Source organism: Canis lupus, chromosome 20 (assembly GCF_003254725.2).
Source record: "Canis lupus dingo isolate Sandy chromosome 20, ASM325472v2, whole genome shotgun sequence".
In the NCBI taxonomy this organism is placed as follows: domain Eukaryota; kingdom Metazoa; phylum Chordata; class Mammalia; order Carnivora; family Canidae; genus Canis; species Canis lupus.
The window spans coordinates 12,645,283-12,660,787 of NC_064262.1; the positions used below are offsets into that span (position 1 = coordinate 12,645,283).

General features: G+C 44.9%; 1 protein-coding gene across 1 annotated transcript in view; it reads right to left on the bottom strand.

The window, feature by feature from the left end:
* Positions 1-709: 709 nt before the first annotated feature.
* EDEM1 (ER degradation enhancing alpha-mannosidase like protein 1) overlaps positions 710-15,505 on the bottom strand; it is a 28,328-nt gene continuing 13,532 nt past the window's right edge. The window contains 8 exon segments of the mRNA XM_025451103.3: positions 710-4,632; positions 7,188-7,391; positions 9,379-9,475; positions 10,347-10,420; positions 12,240-12,368; positions 12,370-12,411; positions 12,916-13,036; positions 14,600-14,774. Of these exon segments, the coding sequence (XP_025306888.1) occupies positions 4,543-4,632; positions 7,188-7,391; positions 9,379-9,475; positions 10,347-10,420; positions 12,240-12,368; positions 12,370-12,411; positions 12,916-13,036; positions 14,600-14,774 (932 nt within the window). The 3' untranslated portion in view covers positions 710-4,542.

Here is a 15,505-nt window from a genome sequence, read left to right on the forward strand (position 1 = left end):
AGTAGCTCCACACCCAGCGTGGAGCCCAGTGGGGGACTTTAACTCACAACCCTGTGATCAAGACCTGAGCTGAGATCAAGGGTCAGACCCTTTACCAACTAACCCACCCAGGTGTCCCAAGCCAGTGTGCTTTACTACCGGCAAGGTACTTCCGATCTCAGGGCTCTCTCTCTCTCCTTGTTGCAACTCACAGTTTTTCAAAAGCCCCATCAAGGGGTCTCAGGGGCAGAATCAGCGATCTCCTTCCAGACCCCATCTCAGGGTCAGCAGAGAGATGGTAGCAGTAGGGATGGAGGCCATCTCGCTGAAACCCTCCCGCCTCAGGCCTCCCCCACACCAGCGCACCCCAAGCTGACTGCATGTGCGGCTTAGCCTGTGAGGTTAGGAGAAATGAATCGCCTTGCTTAAGATACCAGAGAACTGGTTCCAGAACCTAGAGAGATTCAGATAAATGGCAACAAGAATTGCGAATGAGTCAGTGCCTGAGAGAAAGGAGGCTAATGCAGAGGGGAGAGGGTGTGGGGGACAGGACTAAACCACATGGCAAGGACAGTTCAATAGAAGGTGTGACAGACAGACATGGAACGGTACTACTCAGGGCTCAGCTGTGGAAAAAAAAACAACACAATGTTTTTATTTGTCTAGTTTTATAGTTTGTCCTGTGTGTAATGTACATGTGTGAGTATATAAATGAGAAACAAAATGACAATTCAAAAAAAAAAGAATCTTTTAATAAAAATTACTCATAAAAATCCTAATAAATTTCAAAGAACAAGATATTTCTTAGTACATTTATAAAAGAACATTTGGTCCTTTTACAAAAAGCTCCCTCTTAATTTAAATACACTTCTTATTTACAGATTAAACATAAAATATCATCTATAGTTGCAAAGCATATTGCACATTACAGAGAGAGAAGCATGTGTATATTTCAATAGGTTTTCCCAGAGTTTCCAACTCCAGATTTTTTTGTAAAAACAGATTTACCTTTTTTGTGCATAATAAATAAAAATGCAGCTTGTGTTTTGCCATTTAAAACTAAAACAAAATACCTTTTAAAAATATTATTTCTCTGCCTCTCAGAAAGAGGGAAAGGGGGTAATGAATCAGGAAGGTCCACAGGTACATTTTCCCGGATTCACATCCAAACTCCAGCAGGAACAGAACCCTGAGCCCTGCAACACCTAGGGACGCGCAGCCCAGCCAGCCCACCTTCCCTCTTTCACAAGGGTCCCTGCCCTGCAGGGAAGAGGCACTAGAGAAGGAGCTGGATGTCTGGGAATGGAAAAGGAAAGAAGAAGATTTTCTTCAAAAGTCCCTGCTCAGGTACTCTGGTTAGAGCCATCATTCAGCCCTACCATTTCACCAGCATTCAATTTCAAAGTGTCAATAGAGAAAGACCTCTGGAGCCCTCCAGAGAGAAGAAAAGGATGTCTGACGTTCAGTCCACAAGATTCAAAGCAAAGGATTACAGTTTGCAATCATTCGGTAAACTGAGCTAAGAAAATAGCTAAGAGGGTATTTTTCTTTGCTGGGGGAGGGGAGGGGAAATGAGGGGAGAGAGGGGGAGGGAGGTAGGGGGAACCACGTTCAGGCCCTCAGATCGCATACAGAGCCTCCTCTACAATTCACCTACATAGACACAGCCCTCGTGCATAGACACACAATGACTTCAGTGATGGCACGTGCCCCTCGAATCCGGGATAGCCTGGGACCAGGGATTTGGAGGCACAGACCGAGTTTGGGTAGAAGAGCTGGAACAAACTGTAGAAAGATGTGAAAATTGGAAGCTGGTTCTTCACCAAGGCCAGCACATCCGGAAGCCAGCCAACACTTCCTTTGTCACCTACTGTTCCAGAAATGGACTTCCTTGGTCACATCACCCAAAGTAGCAGTGCCTGCCCTGTGCTGACTGAGAACTGTGGTGGGAGATCCAGACTCTGCCAAGCCTAACTGCAGGGCAGCTTTCTACGACAGTTTTGCAAAACTATTTTCCCCCGTGTTGACCAAAGCAGACTCTAGACACTTGCTACACAGGGAACTGGAGGAGGGGGCAGGCTCACAGCTGTTCCAAAGGATGACATCTGTTCAGGGATCAGGGCAGTCCTGGCACAAGACACTCCCCTCCTTGGCCCTTCCCTACCTGACATCCTGCAACACAGAAGAGAAGAAACAGCAACTGTCCTGCAAGATACAGCACAGGTGTTGACACTCTGATTTCCAAAAAGAACACAAGTAAGCTTTGACCTTGGCTCAGAGAACCTTCCTTTCACGACTGGCACTAGACAATACTGGGCCTCTAGTCCCATAGATAATGGGCTAGGTAACATCAAACTTTCGACCAGGTAGCCCAGAAGCTCAACCAGCAGGACTGGTCTGCAGTAAGGCCCTCACCCTCAGGCTCACCACCTGGTACAGGTCAGAGCCCAGAAGTCAAGGGGGCTTGAGACTCATACAGAACACATCTCCTGCCAGCCTGTGGCCCCTGGCTTATGGCAGTGGTGCTGAGGCACAGGTCCCTGGTCTGAGCATGAGGGGGATGGAATGCCAGAGCAGGTGACAGGTTACGGGCCCGGATGAGAGGGTAGTGTTGGAATGCTACATATCGATGTCACAGAAGCTGGAGACAGAATCCAGCAGAACCACAAGAGAGAAAACGGATACGGAGGGCCCACTTTCTTCCCTGACGTGCCCCATCCTCCCAAATGGGACGTTCATGGTCCCACCTCAGTGTGCCTGGACAGAAGCTATGGGGACACTCGTGCCTGTATGCACATGGCATAAGTAAAATGAGGCATTTTTATTTTACCAAGTCAATGAAAACACTTAAAATATAGAGTATTCTCAAAATGTTCTATTCAGTAGATGAGACAAGGTTGATAAAGAGAATGCTTCTGAAATAAAGAAAAAAGGTAAAACAGAAGCATCTGATTTTACTTTACAATTTGCATAGTAAATATTTAAATGACAGAGGTGATACATTTATTACTGAAAATCCCTTTTTTAAAAATCACCAAGAAAAAAAATTAAAAAGATAAAATAAAAATCACCAAAAACTGAATTCTGTATCTATTAAAAAAGAAAACAAAAACCAAAAAACAGTAACACTGAAATTTTCAAGAAGGAATAAAACTTCTCCCTTTGATTGGTATGCAATGGCTCAGACCACACTTCTGGTTTTAAAAAATGAACAGGAAATCATTTGAAGTGGGCAAGCAGAGACAGGTGAGCAACAGGACAGGTATGGCTGGAGGTTCTTAAGAGACTTCTACCTTTTGTACCAGGATTCATTTCAACCTCAGATGTTACACAGAAGCCAGGCTGAGGGTTCAAATCCACCTCTGCTCTGTATGAACATTCAGCCTAAGTTCAAAGAGAGACACTTCTGTTCTTAGAAAGAAGCCATTCTAGCACAACTTCCTCCTAATGCAGGTTTCCTTAAAATATCAGGCTGGAAGGCAAGGACTGGCCAAGAATTTTCCAGAGCCTTACTAACACTCATCCCTTCCCCTTTTTCACTGTGGTCCCACCATGTGACAATATGAAACATGCCTGCTAAAACCCAGCAGCAGCTGTGACATTCAGCAGCCCCTACCAAAATCATATAAGGCACTAATCTAAAGCCTGTATTACACAGAGAAACGGCTCAGGGATGCCAGAGAGTCATCTGATCATTTCTTTCTCCCTGACTTAATTAATTGGCACAAGACACAGAAAACAAAAACAAAATAAAATTCTAACCCAAATCCGGTCAGAATTGAGAATCCTTGGTTAGTAAATATGAAATAGATGGAAGCTCAGACATTCTTAGGTATTTTTCTCTCTCTAAAAGGCACCTGGTTCTGGAACTATGAGAGTTCCTCAGGTAAGTTCAAAATAAATGTAATACAGCGTCCAAAAGACCTAGCTGTGTGACAACTTAAGACACTGCCTTTTGAAATTCAGATAAAAGCTATTCATAAGCAATTAACTTGTAACACTGTGAAGATACCTGCGGTGCAAATGAATAACTGAATGATATTCCCCCGTGTGATCCAAAACCGTCAGTGAGGGAGAGCCAATTGTTTAATGAGAGAGAGAAAGGAAAACAAAATGCAATAAATAGGGATGAACCTCAGGCCCTTCGCACAGAAATTTCGTTCACAGTCCTCTAACAGAGAGGTAGCAATACTGCAGTCACAGCAAGTGCCGGAGACAGGAACACACTGGTTGGATTCCAAAGTGTGAAGCTATGAAGATCCACTCAAAGATGCCTCATCCACACTGTGCTTATAAAACCAGCATGTCATAAGAAGCCAATCTCTATGTACCTTCTTACTTTAAATTATATCCTTAAGAAAAACAGAGCATTTTATTGAACAGAAAAGAAACACTAATATATGCAAGATTCTGTTAGGTGTGTGTGAGGAGTGGGACAGAAATTCCTACATCATTGCAGATGGCCAGACTTCCATCCTCTTCTGTCTCAGACTGGATCTCTGCACGGCGCGGGTTCAGCTGTTTACATCCCGTATCAGATGAGGCCACACAGAGGAGAGTAGATCAAATCAAGCCAACCATCTGGTCAATCTGCCGCATATAGATGCTCTTTAAGGGCAGGGAGTATCTCCTCTCGTCAGGAACACGATTGCACTAGAAAGAAAAAAGAAAGAGGAAAAATGTAAACTTTAAATTAAAAATCCAGGTATTAATTGCTCAGGGAATAAAGTAGGATTTCTCAACCTGGGCCCTGGTGACATCTGGGGCCATCCTGTGTGCTGCAGTATGGTTAGCAGCATCTCTGGTCTCTCCCGCTAGATGCCCCCTCACCCTTACTCCCCTAATCGTGACAACCAAGATCGTCTCCAGACATTGCTCAATGCTCTTTGAGGAGCAAACCATCCCTAGTGGACAGCCCATCACAAAATTTAAAAAATTTAATATCTGCAATTCAGAGGTGAAGAAGTAGAGACCTAGGGAGGCTAAAAAACATCTGTCCCTTGGGTCCTTAACTTAATCCATCCAGAATTTTAGAAAATACTCTAGCTATATGAAGATACAACTGGCCTTCAAACAACACAGGGATTGGGGCACTGCCCCCCAGTGTGGTCAAAAACCCACAGAAAACTTCTGACTCCCTAAAAACTACTGATGGCCTACTGTTGACTGGAAGCCTTCCTGATAACATCAACAGCTGATTAACATGTATTTTGTATGCTGTATGTAGTCTATTCTTACAATAAAGTAACTTAGAGAAAAAAAAATGTTATTAAGAAAATCCTAAGGAAGAAAAAATACATTTCCAGGATGGTACTATATTTTGTCAAGAAACACTGATGTGCAGTTCAGATCTGCAATGGTCAAGGGTCAACTGTCCTGTGGTTTTTCTGAGTTTATGGCTCTTTTCATCCACAGCTAAAATCCTAAATGCCTGACAGAGTTTTTTTTGTTTTGTTTTTCTTAAAGTAAAAGCCCTTTCCCCCCTGCAAAGGAGATGCAAGTTTGAGAACCAAACACATTTATCTGTAGTTTCCACATACATTCATTACACACTTGCCCCCAAAGAAACACATTCCCACCCCTCTGAACTACCTCTGTGCCCTGTTCCTCAGCCTTGTAAGATCAAGGCCAACAAACAGGTCCTTCAGTTGGCCCCAAACTCTCCCAGCTGTGCATTTGTAGGTGCCATTCCTGCTGCCTGAACAGCACTTCCTGGGAAGCTCCTCCTCATCCTTCAAGGATATTCAGAAAAGCAACCTCCGCCAAGAAACCCTCTGTATTTTCCCTGGCAGATTAACTCCTCCCTCCCGTGTGCTGCAAAAGCACTTCACACAGTGCCTTACCAACAAACACCCAAGGAGGAGTGGGTCTCCCCACTAGGCCATGAGCCTAACGGAACCCCTGGGACAGGCCGACATAGCAAGAGCCAGGCACAGGATCAGGTCTAAGATGAGTGTCTCCTTCCTGGCCACCCGCTGGTTCCAACAAGAGCCAGGATCCTCTCTGTGCCTCCCTTTCTCCACATGTGAAATGAGGAGCCCAGAGGCACCTACCCTCATGGGGCTGCTGTGAGAGGTTAACGTGCACGACCGGTTGGATGCCGGGGCCTGGGCTTTGGTAGGTATTATACACAAATGTTAACTGTTACTATTCCTCTCCCCCAGCTCTCCTCCTTCCATTTCCTTCCTACTTAAGCTGTGTTCACCTGGTCTACACTGCAGGGCCTTATGGCGATTTGGGGGAGTTTGCTCTGCTCTGGTCCATCAATAATAGCTCATGGCCCTTCACTGGGATGCTGAAGGCCAAGTACAGAAGCACAGCCTGGGAGGGCGGGGTGTCCACTAACCAGGGCAGTTTAGAAGAAGATGGAGAAATCTTGACAGCATAGCTTTTTCTGAGCAGAGAGGTGGCATAACACGGTTTGACTTTCAACTGATGCAGGGTCTCCTTCCCCATCCTCACTTTCAAACCATCCTATTTGACTCTGATCAATACAACTATCTCGGACTCCTACCACAAACTCCAGGACTTGTTTCCAAATCTTTCCTGTGTTCATCAGGACGATCGAAGCATGCTCAGTGAAACCCTGCTTTAAATGAAACCGAGTTTCTTCTGCACTTCAAAAAGCATTTCATTAAAAGTCACAATGACTGATGAATGCTTTTTTCCCCCTCTCCTGCTGGTGGGTGATTTGGCTGGGCCTCCTCCATTTGTCCTTCCAGCTCTGCTCTCCGCCCTTCCCATCCTGCTCTGGCCCCCAAGGCCAATTTGACAGATTAAACCAAAAGGTCCCTGTGGCCTCTGCCTTCTGGTGAGCATTGCCAATGAGAAGCTCCAGTAGATGAGAAGGGAAGATGGTCAAGGGCTTACTCTGCTGGCTCTTTCCCACAAGGTCACTGAAGCCAGCTAAGAACAAGACTTCGCTGGGAGACCCCCTTGCTCTGCACACCTCTCCCCATCCAGGTTCCCATGACCATGAGCCCCTGGAGCCCCTGCAGCCCCTACAGCTAGGAGAGAAGTGGTGCTGCCCCCAGGGGTCTCCACATCCTGACGAGATCCACGTCAATGGCCTTTTGGGAAACTCCCCTCCAATTGACCCAGTCTGAGTAGGCCACCAATTTTTCTCTCAGGGACTTTGGATGACAAGTCTGTATTATTTTCTCCTCCTCCACATGCAAGCCAAGCCTCCCCTGGAGAAAGCAACTTACATTGGAGCTGGAGTTAATGACTTTTATCTCGGGTGATTTTGGCCCGTGCACAGACTTCCCCTCTGGGTCCTGCCCTCCCTCTTCAGAAAAGAATTCCTTCCAAGGAGATTCCCGAAGATGTTTGTCCACAGATACAATGTGTCCCTCGGTTGTAAACATGTATTTGGTTCCAGATTTGTGGACTGGATTCTCCTCATCAAATAGCTGGTAAGAAAGGAAAGAAAAAAAAAAAAAGAAAAGAAAAAAAAAAGATACAACTGATAATTGTAGCACATTTGTAACAAATTCAGACTAGTATGTCCCAGACCACTCAGGGAGTAGAATTTACTGGGTCCTCAGGCTTTTCCGGGACAAATGGGTAAAAAGGTGATTCCCAACTGTGGCTGCAAAGCAGAATCACCAGTTTTGTTTAAACTCAAATGCCTGAATTTCCCCCATCCCATCCCACCCTGCTCAAACCTAAAGATTCAGAAATTCCAGGGCTGAGACCCAAACTTGCTCTCTGGATGACCCCCATATGCTCCCCTGAGAGTTCTGGCACTAGGATTCTAGAACTACCTCCAACTCACACACACACGTAGGCCCTGAACTGGAAAATGCTGGAAGGGAAGAAGCATACACTTTATCTTTCACCACATCCCAGGGCCTGGTAGAGCAAGACACCTGTGCCACCATCCCATTGATTCCCGTCAGAACACAGGCCAGGCTGTGAGGACAGAGGCACACAGGGCAGTGCCTTCCTTCAACAGTAGGCGTGTGACAGGAGCATCCAGAAAGAACACCTAACTGAATACAGGTCAGTGGGTGGAGAAGGCAGGTGTCAGGTAAGTGTTAAATGAGCAAACATTTAGAACGGAAATGTCAGTGATGGAAGAAACCTTACAGTCCCCTGAAGCATTTGGCAGATGAGGAAAAAAGAGGCTCAGCACAACTTGTCCATTTCCACAGCTCACAGGAGAAGAATAGGGTAGGCCTAGGTTTTTTCACCCCAGAGCCTATGTTCTTCCTTCTAGAACAGCCTAAGGAGTCTCCATCATTTGCTCTAGAACTTGCCCTGTGAACACTCCAGGCATTGAGGGCTGCAGAACGGGGACGCACGCAGGGCTTCTATCAGCCTGCAGTGGCCCACCTGGCCCTGACGCATGCACTGATGGAGAAACCTAGGCCCCCACAGGGATGGGACGGCAGGGTGGCCATCTTCCCGTGGGCACACCTCCTGCGCAGTGTCCCCTGAAAAGCCACACCAGATTAGACTGGTAATTCCAAACCGTGGCTTTGTACCAAACCACAAGCCATTGTCAAAATTACAGATTCTTGAGCCTACTCCTGAAGATTCTGATTCAACAGGGCTGTAACTTTAACAAGGGCCTAGGGTGTTTCTGATCCGGCTGGCTCCTGGGCCTGGGAACCAGAGACCTCAATAACACGGCCTGTCACTACAGCTCATTTACCTTAGAATCTCAGCCTCCACACTGTTTCTGACCCTCTGTGCCTTGAGGAAGTATCCTTAAGTACAGCAGTAGAGAAGGTAGTAGAGTAGCCACATGCACATGCCACTCATACCATGTGTGCATGCTGCAGAGTAGGAAAGAGGCAAGAGCACTGCAGAAGTCAGCACTGGGAGTGAAGCCTTAGCTCTGCCATGCAATCACCCCAAAAACCCAGGCAAGTCACCTGACCACTCCGTGCAGATAGCAGCTCCCATTAGGGAAAAAAAATGAATGCTGACAAATGACCTTAAAGGTTTCCTTCAGGTCCTGTGACTCTGTCTCTTTCTACACACGAGAAATGTGGGCCTGGACAGAGAGCCAACCAGGCTGGGGTCTTAGCCACACTCACACACATCAAAAGACTTAAAAGCTGTAGATACTGCCGCTTTCTCAAAGAAGCCTTCCCTGATTGCCACCACTCAGGTGGGCGGGTCCTCTATTAACCGTGACCATGGCTTATCGGTTGGTCGTGATCAATCGAAAGTTCATTTGTTTGTTTACTTGACGACACTTCCCCCATGAGGTTAGAAACCACAGCGGATGACAGCAATATGCTTTTGTTTTGATAGTACTGTGTCCCTGGGCCAGCACATGTCCAGCACGGAGAAGTGCCCAGCGAATATATGCTAGATGGAAGATCAAATAATGCATGCTCCAAGCAGTAATAAACATTTTTGGGGTTAACCTTCTAACACACTTACCAGATACAAGTATTTACAGGTCTCACTGAGAAAGAAGCTCTCCATCCGGTCCTCTTTGGATTTGTCTATGACATGATGCAATGTAGCATACCCACACCTGCAAAACAATTGCCCTATTAGTCCTACCTCTGCTCCTTCCTGCTTGCTTATTAATTTAAGAAGCAGAAATAGACTATTAACAGAAAAATCAACCAAATTATCAAATACCATATGAAAAACAAATTAGGTTAGATTTAAGAGCTATCCTTCTACAGCCTAGACTATTTGCAAATTCATTAAAAAGTGGTTTGGCTGCAAAATCATCAGGTTAGTTGTGGAGGGAAAGAAGGTGGAGGTGGTGGAGGGTATCTGCCAAGAGTTAACATGACACCAAGAAAAGGACTGGCAACAAATTTAGAACTGATTGAAATTTTTTGTCCCAGTATCTGTAGAACTGACTTAATGGGTAGTCTAAAATACTATTTTGTAATAAAATAATTAAGATATGCTGCTAAGTTGAAAAAAAGCAGGTCCCAAAATTGAAATACAGTTCTTTTTTAATATATACATACATACACACATTATACATACAAATATATGAAAATGATTGTAAGTATATAAACTTAAATGCTGATTGTGGTTATCTGAACATGGAGATTATGGTGATAATAGTCTACACCTCCATATTTTCTGTAATCTCTAAATTTTTAGTACATGTATTATTTGTAAAACTAGGGAAAATAAGTTACTTAAAAAGAATATACATAGTCTACTAGAATCTTACAGAAAAAAAAAAAGTGAAAAAAAATTAAAAGTAATTCCCACATAATGGACCTGTCCTGCTATGCAAAAAATAAGCAAATTCCCTAAAGAATAAACATTAATGACCTGTTCTATAAATTAAAGTGCAAAACAGAATACTTCCCCAGAACAACTGAAAAGAAATCAAAAGTGGCCAACAGAAAAAGGAAGGAACTTAGGAAACTAACTTGACTTTTGTGTACTTTTCCAGACTCTGCAGAATATCCATTCCTACATGGAGGTAGAAGGGATTCTTGGTTGCCTAGAGAGAACATGAGAGAGTGTGATCCAGCAAGGGCCTGGAAAACATGCCATCAATAAACATTACGGTGACTGCAGGAATCTCCCGAGGAGGTGAGTCACTGGCCAAAGGCAGGCACAGCGCCCAGCTCTCTTGATCTTGAAGGGTCATAAATGTTCAAGAACTAAGATGTTCTGTTGGTTCACGTCAAAGTCCATCTACAGTGTGTTTAACCTTAACCAGGTCAGAGGCAGTCCGCCCCGGGATAGAACAATACCCCGCTCTGGCTCTCCAGCTCCCCACCATAATCAGAAATGAAATAACGCCTCACTGAGAGTACCATATGTGAGAACAAATCTATTCTTTCTTGCCTCAGAACTCCCTAGAAACATAAGATGCAAGCCTAAGGACACAGGACTCAGCCCCCATTCCATGTGTAGCCTTTAGAGGAAAAGCTGAGAAGAACAAGACTCTCAAACAGGAGGCCCCCACACTTTCCTCTCAAATTGCCTGATGAACTCAGTCCCTAGGGTCGCTTACTCTGCTCCATGCTCTTATATGGTTTCATTAGGAAACCAATTTTCTGAGAAAATGAGACCTGTCCACCACATCCAGTTCAAAAGCTGGGAATCGTCTTTATTTCATGCCTAGTGCCAACCTGCAGCAGCATATGCAAACTACTCTGTCTAAGGGCAGCAGTCTGTGTGGGAGGAGAGCACAGGGAGTGGCCTCCGAGGGTGGAGCCAGAAAGCTGCAGGTTTCTCTGCCTTCTAAGAAAATAGTCAAAGGGAGAAGAAGCTGAAAATAGGAAAGAAGAAGTGACAGAAATGAAGAGGTATAAACCCAAAGGCAACAGACCTAAGCTTAAGAGAACTCCGGTAGCACCAGGCATGGCATCCTCAGAGCACATGGAACCTGACTGTACACCCAGCTCAGAGAAGAAAGCCCGGAGGCTATCTTTGCCCTCTTCTGAGAGGTCATCTAAGACTCACACGGTCTCTCTTTACACGTGAGGACTTTGACCAGTTTCATAGGATTTTTCCCTTTTTCCTCTAGAAGCAAATGGCACGATTCAGTGTTCATTTTATCTTTGCTAAATCCAAACCCCAGTACTAATCCTACTACCAAAACTCATAAAAATAAGTATCTTCTTGTCTAGGCTTGCTCCCTGCAGGCATCTGTCACAGGTCCCCTGAGGTGCACTGAAGACAGGCTTTGTAGAAAGCTGCTGTGTTTGTGAATGGATGCACACTCCCAGTGTGTATAGACGGACGGCAGGCCCAGAAGTATAAATATCTGCCTTAGGCTGCGGGGGAGACTTCACAGTTAAAGTGACAATCTCTCTGGCATTAAATTTCATGGAAAAATGAACACTATATGTTTTTTTAAGCGTTAAACAAAAATAGGCATTCGGATGAATCCCAGATGATTTCCTTTACCCAGAAAAAGAATTCCTTTCGTCTGAATAATTATTACACAGACCAGTGTTCCACAGCACATGAATACAGAACTATATCCCAAAAAAGAGTTCTTTGGCCAAACAGATCTAGAAAACATTGAGTACTAAGTCCTCTTTCATGTGTCAGGGTGGGAGAGAAAAGCCCCATGGTACAGGCACAATGGGCTTTGGAGAAGATTAGATCCAACAATTTGGTGTGAGACTTGCAGACACCTTCTCTGTCCCAGGGAACCATGAATCACACTAAACACCGACAAGCCTATGGTTAGGTGGCAACCGTGTCACTAGGAAACAACACACCTCTACACCACTCAGCCAATGTTTGCTAAAAACCAGCTGCTAACATTTAAATACAAACTACTGATCAACAAACTCTAGTACCTGGTAGAGGAGATATGTAGACTCCACTAGCTCTGGTCTCAGCGGGTAGAAGAGCACATCGGGGGCCTGGAGCTGCCAGTTATACCTCTCAGGGAGGGCCCCGTAGCGTTTCCAGATGGCGTAGTAAAAAGGCATGGAGGCAGATGGCATCTTCCACATCTCCTATCAGAACCTACGGAGAAGACACAGGTCACCAGGCTAAGAATCTTTTTTCAGAGCGGCAAGACATAGTGGCAAGGCCCTGGGCTGTCCCTCTGCCCCCCGGTTCTCATCTGACCTGACTGGAGACAAAACATGGTTGGAGACAAAATCAACCCAAAAGGAGCAACCCAGGAAAAAGGATGCCCTCCCTAACTGACTCACAATTCCAAATTGATGCAAACTGCATGGGACAAGAGGTTTACCATTCTTATGAGCAAAGAACAAACAAAATTAAGAGACAGATGATTCAAAAATCACACTTTCCAGCCATGGTTTTACACTTACTTAGTATGGCTCTGTTCAATATTCTGGGGCTGATCCCACAAACAGAATAATCAGGACATATATTGTGCTACTAACCTCCCAAATCCGGAGGAGCCAGAGAATGCTCTGGTCTCAGAGAAAGAAAAGAGAAAAAAAAACACAAACGCTTTCCAATGACAGCTTTTTCTTGGTAAACATGATCACAAGATACCTGCAGCCCGGGGAAGAAGGCCTGCAGAGAGTCGATCCAAGTGTTCATCAGCTGCCCACTGAACATGTTCACATTGACATACAGCGGGGGGTCTCCTTCTCCTTCATTACAGGCTTCCCGACTAAGGACCCAAGCAGAGTGGTCAAAGGTGAAAAGAAAGATCACTGACAGAGCTCCAGCCCAGCTCCTCCCACAGCTCCTCGCGGTTAAACTTCAGTGGAATCAACATTAACGCTTTCTCCTAACTCACTCTTTAAACCTTTGGAGATAAACTGCCTCTACCTGTTGATACCAGACTCTAGCATAAGGTAACATCTACCATAGAATAAAAGTTCTTAATTTAGCCGTTGTAACTCATCAGGGATTTCACCATATTTTTTGCAGAAAACACTTGGACGTTCAGGCTTACGAATACTGCCACATAATATGGTATCTAGCATGGGTCTTTGCTGGATTTGACTGGAGTGGAAAAGCCTCTGGTTACTTCTCCACACAAGAGTCTCTTCTCTGATAAAGTCCTATACCAGGGGCCCAAAGGAACTGAATGCATAAGCAAGATGCTCAGGGATCATCACTCAATTTAGTTTGGGACTTTAAAAAGCAAAAATGACTAAACCCTGGCCAGACGGCCTCTTACTAAAACACAGCCCTCACATAAGGGGTTCCTACAACAGCTAACATAGAAATGAGTCTAAGAAAACCCTAAGATGCAGAAACTCAGTAGCTATTACTTGCAATGGACATTTAATAATAAAAGCATATGAAGAAAGAAAGGCCCAAGGAAGTAAGGTGACATCGGGGTAGAAGCCGCTGTAGCTTTGAATGGCACTCCTCTCCTGCCCCCCTGATTGTACATGAGTAGTAGCAAATAATGCTGTTTTAATCAACAGAGGGGGGACATGTGGTAACTGTCCTTCCTCTCATTAGGTATAAAGACCAATCCAAACAAGTCTTTGAAAGTAAAAAAAAAAACAAAACAACTCAGTAATTGTCCTGTATTACAGCTCCATCTGCAATTAAAGCCCCAGTGAAACATAGGCACATGTCACTCCTTGGGACAGCCAGTCTCCACCATGGCCCCAAAGATCCCTGACTTCTGGCAGTCACAAAGGGTGTGACTTGTACGGCCCCCTTCCACACTGTGTCAGGGTTCGTCTGTGGGACCTATAGAGCCAGGCAGAAGTGCTGGTTTGTCATTTCAACAGTAGGTCATGACAGCACCCTTTGGTCTCTCTTTCTACCTCTCTCAGATCACCCACTCTGGGGGAAGGCTGCCACCATAACCTGCCTACAAAAAGGTCCACATGGCAAGGGATTGAAACCTGCCAACCAGCAGAGGCATGAGCCTACAAGTGGGTCCTCTGGCCCTGACCAAGCCTTGACAGGGCCATAGCCCCTGCCAACAGCCTGGTAACAATCCTGTGAGACTCAGGGCACTCCGTGGCTCTTGGATTCCGGAACCTTCTCTTGAGTGAGATAGTGTGTGTTGTTTTAATCCACCCAGTGCTAGGGTAATTTGTAATGCCACAGTGGAAGGCTAATATAGCTAATATAGCTCTTCACCCCCAAAGGTCCAATCAACAACTAGGAAATGGGAAGATGAACGCCGAGACCAAACAGTGCTGTGGAATCATGGTGAGAACGCCACAGGGGTTTGTTTTACAGGGCAAGAGAGGAGACGCACCCTCTTCTCAGGTAGTTCTGAATACTTCGGTATGCTGCATTAAACATTTCTAGGTCTTCCTTTTCTCCAAAGAGAATGTAAGATTTCAAGAGGTATTCATAGAAGGAGTCCAGGCCGGCGCCCAAGCCGCTCTGCTTGCCAACCCAGCGGCCTGTCTGAATGTTCACCACGTTGCCTGCAAAAACAAAGAGAGCCCGTCGGGCCCCAGTTACACGCCAGGGTGCCCTCCTACTCCAGCCCCCACTGCTCTTCCACATCCTTGTGCTTAGCAAAAAAGTGAAGGCAGAAAGAGAACGCTTAGCCCTCACGTTTGTATCAGTCTCATCAGGGGCACAGAGAGCCAGGAAATCTTTCTGAATATAAGGTGTTTAAATACTGGGATAAAACTGGGAAAAACACTTAAGACACAAGAAAAGTAAAGTTGTCATTTTGCCTTTCCAGATTAACAATGCATTTCAAACGCCAACTGAGTGTTCAAACCTTTGACTTGGTAATGCCATTCCTGGGAACTTATCCTTTGTGAAAAAAAAATGTTTTTAAGAAAAAGTATTGTGCTGTTCATCAAGAATTATGAATTGTATGATTTATATTATCTGTAAAATGGGAGGGGGGAGAACAAACAGAAATAATCCAAGTGTCCAACACAGGAAGAGTTAATGGACTATATGTAGATTTTAAAAACAATAGCTATGAGAAAAGAAATAAACCAATAGCTCTGAAAACAAGGTAACGACACAGAAAACCTGAACTGCCAAATGTAAGACAGAATAAAAATGCTTATTTATATTATAGGTTGAAGGTATATAAACACTTGCACATGCCAGACTGACAGAGTGTATGGAAATTTAAAAGGTGACAATTTGTGGTGACACTGGCAAACCATTTGGTGGTAGGGTAGCAATTTGG